General features: G+C 39.8%; 1 protein-coding gene across 4 annotated transcripts; it reads right to left on the bottom strand.

The window, feature by feature from the left end:
- Positions 1–1,375: 1,375 nt before the first annotated feature.
- LOC110059118 (uncharacterized) lies at positions 1,376–9,911 on the bottom strand. 4 transcript variants are annotated; one of them, XM_020765800.2, is made up of 4 exons: positions 9,718–9,911; positions 4,531–4,593; positions 2,607–2,981; positions 1,376–2,464 (listed from the first exon to the last, which is right to left on the bottom strand). In XM_020765800.2, the coding sequence occupies exons 2-4, from the start codon at positions 4,588–4,590 to the stop codon at positions 2,108–2,110; spliced, it is 792 nt and encodes a 263-aa protein (XP_020621459.1). In that variant the 5' UTR covers positions 4,591–4,593; positions 9,718–9,911; the 3' UTR covers positions 1,376–2,107. The 4 variants fall into 4 exon arrangements, with proteins under 4 accessions (XP_020621459.1, XP_020621457.1, XP_020621458.1 ...); XM_020765798.2 differs by lacking the exon at positions 9,718–9,911 and adding an exon at positions 5,811–5,980; XM_020765799.2 differs by lacking the exon at positions 9,718–9,911 and having other exon boundaries at positions 4,531–4,707.
- Positions 9,912–11,062: the final 1,151 nt, after the last annotated feature.

Genomic DNA, 11,062 nt, shown 5'->3' with positions numbered 1-11,062 from the left:
TCGGTAAAATTATTGACTTTATTTAAATTTCTGAGACAGTTTTTTTCAGCGCGAACAACAAGAATCAGGTATATAAAAACATAGAAAGTTACACGCTCAAGAGTTGATCAGAGGGCATGGAGACTAATCGGGTTTCCAGGCTTCCCGGGCTGTAAGGAGTTTAACTGATTGAGACTTGGAGCATGCGCACCATTATTCCTGCCAATACATTGAGAATGTTCCTGCTGCTTGAGAAAAACTTAAAAGTTTTTCAATATAACATGAAATCAAGTTCTTCTGTAACTCTGACAACGGAGCGTTTTTCAGTACATTATGGAAACTATTTAGATCTTTCAGTAGTAAAGATTTTGCAGCAAGCCCTTTCTTGAGCAATTCTCCACGGAAAGAAAAAGATGGCGACTGGTACATTTACCATAATTCTTAGCGCACGAAGACTTTAACAATGCTCTTAAGAACGGACAGAAAAGTTGTAGATAACATCTTCAAGCCTAGCATAAACTATGTCGTTAGCACAGGGACAAATATTGCAAAAATATTGCTTTCCTTGTACTTTATGGGCCGTGTTAGCTTTGCATGTTATTATGGTAAAATGTATAGCCGCCATTTTTTTCTAATGAAAGATTGTAGCAGTCGATGAACGGGAAGTTGTACTAAAATAAGGCTTCAATTTTCTTTGCATGGCAACGGTGGTTTTATGAGAACAAATGAGTACGTTTCTAGGAGATTCAAACAAAACTAGTCTTAATTATTTAGAATCGATCTACATGTCAAGTACAGAGGTAGAATTAGAATAATTTCCAATTTCCTACAAGAGCCTCCTTTACCCCATCCCTCTTCTTCTAGCACGATCGTTCCATGATGAACAAACCATGTGCGCACCAACAAAAGGCGGAACCCTCCTTAATTTAAGATAGTTTTGGGTGATTGGTGGAATTTGACACTGTCTCGCAGGTAGGTGGCAAAACTGCTGGCAGTAATTATAATAATATTTGAATATTTTGCATGCAAAAGGCAAGGCAATGCCGAGTTTGACAGCGCTATTATCGTGTTGCCAGTTGCCAGCGCGCTTTACCGTAATGCAGCTATACGCCACACTGTGACTTCATAATGTGTCTCAGCAAATTTATCTCGTGCAGCTTCTTATCGCTTCGTTTTAGAGCTTAGATTTCACAGTGATTTCTGAGCTGCACGTGATGGGACTATAAAGCCCTTTTGTTCAATATAGGCCGGTCGCGCCGCGGTTGAATTCTATCTTCACCATTTTGACTTGCTTTCGCATCACAACGTTTTTCAGCTTCTTGTCAACTAGCGCACTTTGCTAGAGACGGATACTGACAGACAACACAAAGCTGCGTTTGAACAAGGATACATTAGATAACGGTAACGTCGTTTATTGACAAACTTGTACTTCATGTTGCTGAAGTAGAATTTCATTCACATGTATCTCGATCAGTCACCAAATAATAGCAATCATCTTCGAATGACTGTTCTAGCACTACGCTAGCGGGTACACCATTAAACCATTCCATTACCAGTTTATTTACATATAAGAGTGAAGATTACATCATAAAATCGCACTATATCATACACAAACGATTTAACCAGCTAGTGATCGCGTTCTTTAGTGGTTTCTCTTGGCAGGTCGGGAGGGACTGTGCCGTAACCTTGTTCAGTTTATTGCACACGCTTTAGTGGCGACTTTATAGAACAAAAAAAAATAACTGTCGAGAAACTAAAACTGGACACCCTACCTCACTAATACAGTCATGTATTCGTTAAATTTCATAATGAGTCGAGCCGAGTAAATATCGATCGATTCTACGAAGATGATTTAATCATGTCATTTACAGAAAGAAAACTACCTTAAATCGATATAACACATGGCATTGAAACACATCTAACCATGTATGTCGTCTTCTTTCGCGGAAGAATTAGAAATTCGAGGACTTCGCCGTTTGGTGGTTGTCATACGATTTATTCGCTTTTTTTTTTCCTCAGGCAAGCCCGTTTTTACAAATACAACTCTTTTTCCAGCAAAGTGAAATGATACAGCCAAGAGCGAAGCAAAGTTACGTCCAATAGAAAGTTTGTTCGTTCGCTGTCTCGGTCAACCCAAGAAATTTGCGTTGAGTAAGTTGTCCTCGTTGACAACCTCGTGCCCGTTTATTACTTCAATGCATTTGTAGTAGACCTCCAAGTATTTGTATACGTCTGTGCATGACTGGTCGTTGAAAAAGAACTTTGTGCATCTTATTTCGCACATGGTCGTCCCCTCGCAGGCGTCTTTTACTTTTGTGAGAAAGAGAGACGTTGTCGGGCAGTATTTGTTGTACTGTAGGTTTCCTGTGTGCTCTGTGCACAGACCAAAGTTTCGTCTTCCCCAGAAAGCGGAGATTATGCTTATGTGTTTGTACTCGTTACATCGCAGCCAGGCTGTGTCCTCTTCGCATTTCACTGTGCCGTTCTGTACGAGGAAAGCAGAAGAGTGATCAGTTTCTATTTTCTCCTTACAATATTATTGCTCTCTGGAGTGAGAGGGTGAGAGAATCCAGAATTGAATTATTAGGTATACACAGGAATGAAAAACAGTAAATCACTCTACTTACGTATCTAATTGGTGTAGGGCCGGGAGAACCGGGGGGACCCGGTGGACCTTGCATACCAGGCATACCGGGCATACCGCTACCTCCGGGGAAACCTGCAGGACCGGGTAAACCGGGAGCGCCAGGAGCGCCGTCCATACCAGGAGGACCCTGGAAACCAGGAGCTCCAGGAAGACCGGGACTTCCTGGAAAACCGGGAGGACCGGGGTCTCCCTTAAATCCCGGAGGTCCTTGAGGTCCTGGGGATCCGGACATTCCTGCCATACCGTTCATACCAGGCGGTCCTTGCAATCCTTTGAGAATGAAGCCCAGCGTTACATTCTGATCCTTGAGTAGTTTGTTAAGCAGAGGGGGAACTGGAGACACGGGCAGCGACGCCTGCAAGAAGAAGAACGGCATGGAGCAAATTGAGTTGATGTTGGAATACTGGTGTTTATCGATTGTATTTATTCTAACTCTTCAAAACAATTAATGGCAAGATCTATTTTCACAATCTACCACAGTTTCGACGCTATTTATTTGTTTTCTAAGAGAGTACAAGGCCCCATTTGAGGTAAACTACCTTGTTCCAAAAATGTTTATTCCAAACAAACTAGTCAATACCGTGCTTAAATAAACTGAGATCAGTACTATACCCTATCAATCAATTTAGTGCATTCACTTTTTTATCAGTCTCAGCCTATCTAGATAATACGCACATTGCTCTAAATGAGAGTTTGAAATTTAAGAGATTCTATAAGACACCTTTAGAGACTTAAGAAGAGTAAGATTAACATATGCATACGGCGCTTTAATATCAGTACTGGTTCAACTACAGATGGGTAAAAACCAATAAAAATATAAGGACAATTTGACTGGGTATATAAAGATGGGTCCACCGTGACTTCTCTTGTAATAACTACTAAAATCGCAGTAAATCGAACTAACGGCCTGATAAAGTTACCATTAGACACATAGCTATGAACTACCGCTTACTACCGCCACAGTAGCCACCAGGGAATATATCACACGCCACCATGATATTAACCCCATTTTACCGTTGAATTACAAGCACACTTATGTTCAAAGAAGGTCGTTACCGATTTGTGTGTGGCCGCATGTAATGACGCCAAAACGACCGCAACCACCGCAAACATCGATCGTGGCTAGGATTTATAAGGCGGTAGGCTGTTCCTGGACTGACTTGTTAATCTTTGTTTGTGATGTCTTTTCCCTCAAAACCTTTCAGTCCTGTTTTCAACTCGATAACGTTCTAAAAATCACGGTCGTTCTCGTCATATAGAAGAAATTTTGGCTAGAAATATAGCAAGTAAACGGAGGGAAAAAAAAAGATCTGAACGACGTGTAATTGTAAAAAATTAACAAGTAACTCCTTTCACAGTTAACTTCACTTGTGCCATATTTGGCGTTCAAGCAGGTGGGACGACACCAAATATGGCGCGCGATCAAAACATTTTCAAATGGTACCAAGACGATTAAAAGTCAAACGATATGTTATAATCTATATGGCCTTCTTCTACAAAGCCTTTTATTCTTGAGATAAATTGTTAGCCATTGCCTAATAATCAACTTTAACGCCGAACAACTTTCGGTGTATTCATTAACCCAAGACGCCACTTGACCATTTTCACTCTAAGCTAAAAATGACTGTTAAAGATAATAACCATAAACCTAAATTATACTGCAGTGCATTAAATGCATAAAAGTAAGAAACTTCTGAACTACGACCATAAGATGTCATATTAATTTCTCAGCGTTTGCAAATAGTTAGTTTGTGTAAGCACGAACTAAGTCATCCAAACTGATACGCTCCCTTGATCAACCACCAACCGATCGATCAATCGTTCGATTGATCAAACGTTCGATCGCTTAAGCCGACATGCCTTGTAAACCAAAACTACTGAATCGTTTGAAAGCCCGTACTCACCGATAGTTCGAAATGGACTAGGCCTATGGCGACTAGTACCGCCAAGGATGCGATCCTCATGACCTAGGGAACAAACAGAAAACACTATTTTCAAATGACCGGCCCTTTCTGGCAGTCCAACATAGGCGGGAGATGGGGCGTTGGGGTATCTAGCCTGCCTACCGTGACTTCATCCCACCAGTAAATTGTTTATATATTAGACAACTGGTGAATGAATTGTTAATTATCTTTGTCTCATGACTAAACTATTTGGGGATAACGTAGTTTTGTATGAAGGGAAGGCAACACTCTCTTGACTGGTCCGCTCGACAGGTGTGCAAAATCTGTCACCACTCGACCAATCACAAAGCAGTATTTTGACATTTCCAGTTCTGGTTTGTAATTTTTGGATCTTTAGCTAACGATGATCTTTCAGCCGAGAATAATGAGATTTGGAAAAAGTCTTCTTCGCGGGCTTTCCTTTTTAATAAAACTTGACTATTTAACTCTTCATCTAGGAAGTTCTGACAGTTGTAGACAAAATGGAACCCTCCTTTGAGGGAAGTTTAAGTTTGTTTGAGCGACCCTTTCCCCTCCCCAAATTGACAGGTTCAGCTTACACCTGTTGTATCCCAGACAACGAGATATAACGAGATTTTAGCTGCACAATTCTCTTCCTCTAGAAATCACATTTAAGTGGATATCATGTCAATTCCAAAGCGTGCAAAAGGAAAGTATCAATTTGAGAGTAAATACACAGCATTCATGTCATACTCGTTCGTCCAAAGTTATTTCGCGCTGATAGTCTTCATTACAGAGTCTTACTCCAACGCGAGGTACACAAGCAGATGTATGACAGTTCCGTTGAAAGTTTTAGAGATAAAAGCTTTTTACTTACCATGATTTCCCTTAAAAATACCTTCACTTAACGCTATGATATCGCCGCTCAGTGGAGTAGATCGTCGATATCGGTGGGACAAGACTTGCACTAGCAAATATGTCACCCGTAATGTCTGCAGGAAAGGTCCTTTAAAAGTGATATCATGTAAGTCCTGATACAGATAAAAAAAACACCTTGAAATTCTTCGTCCTGAACAGATGTAAGCTCTCCGTTCGGAAAACCAACCACGCACGAATCTAACGGTTCTCACACTCCTGTGAAATGTGCTCCGATGTCAAAAGACTAGCGAACTAAGGATGGACAGAAGAGCCGAGGCAATTCCCACCGATATCAAACAACCACTTGATCCACACAGAGTTTCACGGCCAATGACGGAAACATCCACTTATGCAAAACCAACCTGCAGTTGTCAGCCCGTAGAACCCAAAATATTTGGCTGGCACTAAAGGAAAGATGTTCGCGCTCTTTGCTCAACTGACTTGGCGAATTCTCTCCACAATAAGAGAACTTTGATTGATTGATTGGTCGAGCGTCGGCGCCTGAACTGAGCCCGCGATATTTAGCGGCGATATGGTAACGCGCTCAACGTGGCATCACCGGCCCCGCGTGAGAGTTGAAACACTTGATACACAACATTAAGATACGATGACGTAATGTGTTGACCCTGAACTCCCACCAGCCAATCAGCGCCCGCCGTTTTCCGCGCGAGCAGGTTGCCAGAGTGTGACTACACGGTCAAATAAACATTGGAGTTTTTTTATTCACGCGCTCTCGAAGATCAAATCACTGATTTTTTCCTGCATGGTTTTCACCTCCGATCAAACATGACGTTGCAACATTTTGCTTCGTTTAGTATTTCACTCAAGACTTCCTCGTGTGATGCGAAACTTCCAAATTATCTTATTCCCTGTTTTGTCTTGCAAAATGAAAGCGCTCTGACGTAATGTTACTCAATACCAAAGTGTCATAAAACACTTAGGTGTCAATGGGACACTGAGCTATCGAGGTCAAGGAGACAATGATGTGAAGAAAAATTCAAAGATTGTGAACTTCATTCTCTAGTAGGTTCTACACATCGATTCTAAAACATGATCAGTCGTTTATAATCCTAGAATCACTGATCAAAGAAACTTTCACTTAACCCGCTCTTGTATGTTTGATTGACCGTATTAAGATTTAGTGAATAACTTCAAGGTTGATAATTTTTAATGGCATTTTCTAGTGATTGTCTTTTCCTGGCTCTATGACTCTTTTCTTTCACTCGACACCTCTGCGCACAAAAGCAGCAAGCTGTACAATACTTCGGTGTTGTGATATCGATGTCTTCTTGTTGTGAGTTTAACAGTCAGTTCCATTGTTAGATAACAATCGTAACATTCAACTATTGTGCAAATGTAATTTATCCGGGGGGGGAAGATAGCAATCAAAAACCGGCCGATTCTGATTCTAATAAGTTATCTGGCTTCACTTAAGATTTTGCGTAAAGCATCAATTGTGAATCTGACTGCGAAAAACCGCTCAAATGGTGCACATCAGAGTACTCTTCACTAGCCATTAATTAATTTTCTGTCTCTCTTCGCAACACTGAAAATGTTTTACGCTGGAAGGATCACTTTTGTTGTGGAAGAAGATTCAATAACATGCCAAATTTCCTCCATAAACACGATAAATACTGAAAAAATACTGTTTTATTGCCTGTGATACTCAAAAGAGCCTCAGTAAAGAATCAAATCCGCATGGCCGATCAAATAGAACTACAAGAAAAGTGCACTTTCTTTCGTTAAGCTGAGCGGAACAAAACCACTATAAAACCCCTATCACTGATTAACGCTATTGATTTGCAATTTTAACTTATATTTCTTCCAGGAGTTTGTAAATTCCGTCTTGCAGTAAACTATCTTAGTTAGAGACCATTCAATTCATCAGAAGGTTAGGTCACGAAGTTAAACAATCCCCGTCGAGTTCTAAATAACTGGACTTTACTTTCAATGGAGAGCTTTAATTAAAAGTCATTTCAACATTACTTTCAAAGGAGGGCTTTAAAAGTCATTTGAAAACTTGGCCTGTTGAAAACTACGCCTTCCCAATTAATTCAAATAGAAGTGCAGTTGACCCTTTTAGAAATTTGAATACAAAACTTATTCCTGATCAGTCAATCAGTAGAATGATTCCTGTTACAAAAACTTGGATCTATAGATTGGAGAGCACCGTGTTTTAAGAATTCTAGAAACAGCAAATAAGTTGCAATCTGATCAAAGAATTGATAAGATTTCCGAGTGAAAAGTGCAAAAATGAAACAAAAAATATGATGATAAAATGTGGAAGAAATAAAAACAGATTCTTTTTGGCTTTTTGTCCAACGTAACAAGTGCCAAACGGTTTACTAGTATATTACAATGCCAGCAAACAACTGAACCAATCTTTGTGCGATAGTTTTTGTGTTTGCCAATTCAGCTCACATTATTTTTCAGAAGAACTCTTTAAACACTAGTCTAAAGATCATTCAAAAACATAAAATAAAGTCAAGTCTTTGTCAAGAGTGTTTAATTTGCAATGTGAAAAGGCGGGAATTGCTTGAAAGACATTGATCGTAGCGACAATATTTGCATATACTGTTACTGACAACAATATGTTGTCTGGGTTTCTATCAGTAAATATAGAAGTGGTAAGTTTCAGTGGAGATAGAACTACAGTAGATCAAAGTTCCTCGTGCACTTACAGGGTAGATGAATATCACAGACTTATAAACGCAACAATGAAGATGTCTTCTGAGAATCTGGCTACCAAAGCACTCACGATTTATGAGAGTATATCCAGACATCAACAACATATCTATTGTTCAACTAAATCGCTAATAACGCTAAAAACATATAAAGCAAAAATAATAATAGAAAAACTTAACGGAAAAGTCAACAAACTGAAACTTGATTTTAACTGAGAGCAAATTGGAGCTGAAGCGCAGGTATTAAAACTCGGTCGTGTTTTTTTTGTTTTGTTTTTTTCTAGATCAGCACACATTCTTGATTACGCGGTGATTACGCGGGAATATGAACTGAAAACCCTCCTTCTGAAAATCTGTCAAAATGAATCTACGGAGTAAGGATAGCAGTTTTTGCCTGAGGTTTTATGCACAAATAAAATTTTTCAACATCAAAGCTGGATTGCCCGTTGAAGTAGCCAGGAGAAAATAAAACGCCCTGGGTACTTAATGGTTCTTAATCGCAAGCAATCGGCTTGTAGTTCCCATAGACAAAATTGAAGTCTTTCTAGCTTTGAATTCTGTCGATGTAATGCTAGCCTATGTGCATTCAAATGAAAGTTAAACATTGAACAGAATAATTCTATATGGTAGCATGCTGGTAAAGTTGTCCTATCTTCAAACTTGCGGTTGTGGGTGAAGCCCTGATGTGTGACCATTCAAATGGAAGGTATCGAGCAGTACTTTTACTGTTTCTTACTTACTTTTTTACAAAATCAAATTTGGAGTCCTTTGTTGTAGCCTTGGGCGCTCTTAATATAGGAAAGCTTGATTTTATAACCAATTCAAAAATAACAGAAATGTTAAGTATGAAGCAATTACAAAATACTTTGATATATGTACTGTTGGTTTCTCGGTTCCTTATAATGCACATTCGAAGTTGTCATAAAAACAACGTCTTTACAACGAGAAGGCACGAAAGACAACAGTAACCAAAATGCGTTTTCTATACAAATCTACCTCGCATCTAGACTCACAGTGATAACATTACTTTCTCAAAGCAAACTTCATTCCCGTTGTCAAAGTTTACTAACATGGTTGCCATGGCAAAGGGACGCTCGTTCTCCCATCTAACATGGCACAGGTGGCAACTGGTGACCACCACGGAAAGGTCAATACAACTAATTCAATTTGTACAAGAGCGAGAAAAATGCGAAGCACTTGGAATAAGTGCGAAAAGCTGTCAAAAACAAAACTCGACATTTTCTTCAAGGTGTAGTAAAATAAGGATAGCTGCGTCAAAGTATTGAAAACACTGATCTTTAGTCGGGTTTTACCGCCTGACCGTTAAATAACGGCATTATCGACTTGTTATGCCATATATTGCCGTCGTAACTATTTAGGGAAAGCAAGCAATTTTAATAAATCTTACAATACGTCTTCTTGTTTCATTGCTAATCGGTATTCCTTTAACTTTGAACGAGAAATCAAGAGTTTAAAAAGTCAATGTCTGTAATTTGAAAAGCACAATTGAAGAAGTCCACCCATTTCTTCACCCAGTCCGATTCATGGTAAAAGCTAAAAAAACAAAGATCAAAAGCTTACTTACGAGTCTGGTTGCTGTGTTGTCTCGTCAAAAGTCTTCCTATTTCGAACACCGCTGTGCCAACCACAGATCACACATGCTACTCACAAAGAAATGTCTTGTAATAGATCTTGTTCCTTCTCTGAAAACAAGAATAAACGGGGCTAGACGTCAGTTGAACGCGAACAACAAAGCCCCGACGTTAAAACTATTGTTCTCGCCTTACTTGTTCGGGCTTACCCATAAGCCACCGGTTCGACTACAACCTGCCATTCAATTGATCGATTCCGTGCGCTGATTGGCCGGTTCGGGCGTGTTCCTGTCAGCCTCATTTCTTTTTAATCGGCCCACTTTGAAAGCAGCTAGAGATCGAAGGTACGTCATATTCTGTGGAAAGTGTCGGCAAGGGAGTCTATGATGTGATAAGAAGGGGATTTGCAAGCATTTCAGAAAGCTATTTTCGTTTGGTGCGCGAAAACGGTGATACGACAGAAAATGCTATTTTGCAATGTATGGATTGCGCCCTTGGTTGGGGTGGGGTGACAACCAACGATTTATTTAATGGATTTTATGGTGTGGTATCGTGTAACTGCAAGACAAACCTTTGTTCTATGATCGCGAGACGGATGTAAAGAAACTGATTTGTTGGAATATGTTATATTATAACACTTTTTGTAGCCCAAGATAAAATATCGGGAAAACTACGAGAGGCAAATTTTGGAGGAAGCTGCAGGATGGTTTAATGCTTGATTATGTTATTTAAAAAAGAGTGCTGTGTCCTGTCATAACAATGGCATCAATGACTACGGTGGTTTAAAAAAACCAGATTCCACTCTGGAGTGTTACGATAGTTCGGTCGCTGGAGTATATAACAAGACATTGCAATTGAGTTTTGACCGTCCTTCGAATCAGAGCGGGATTGTGTGATACCGCTTTCTTGACAAAGGATCACCGATGACGTTGTTGTCTGGCTTGCTTGCCTCACCTGCCTCAGAGCAGAGAAGTTGAGTAACTCTACTGGTATAATCTAGATCATTTTACGGCAATATGTTAGACAAGCACAACCTCATTCAGTTACGACTAGTCGCGCCGCCGCCATGCTTTAGTGAATTCGCGTCACGGATCATTTCTTTGCTTTGTGTTTCTTTTATTTGGCTTGTTCAGTGACCGAACGAGACTAAGCCAAGCGGTTAATCCTCCGTAGGAAAAAAGATGGCGGATGTACATTTTACCACAATAACATGCGAGCCTAATACAACTTATAAAGTAAAGGAAAGCCATGTTTTTGAAAAATTTGTCCCTGTGCTATCGACGTTGTGTATGTTAGGTTTCAAGATTTTTGAACTTTTTCTGTACGTTTTTATGATGG

This window comes from Orbicella faveolata, unplaced genomic scaffold (assembly GCF_042242905.1).
Source record: "Orbicella faveolata isolate gen_17 unplaced genomic scaffold, um_ofav_v1 contig_3, whole genome shotgun sequence".
NCBI classification, from domain to species: Eukaryota; Metazoa; Cnidaria; class Anthozoa; order Scleractinia; family Merulinidae; genus Orbicella; species Orbicella faveolata.
The sequence above is the reverse complement of the archived record's forward strand: the minus strand, read 5'-3'. Positions and strand labels throughout refer to the sequence as shown.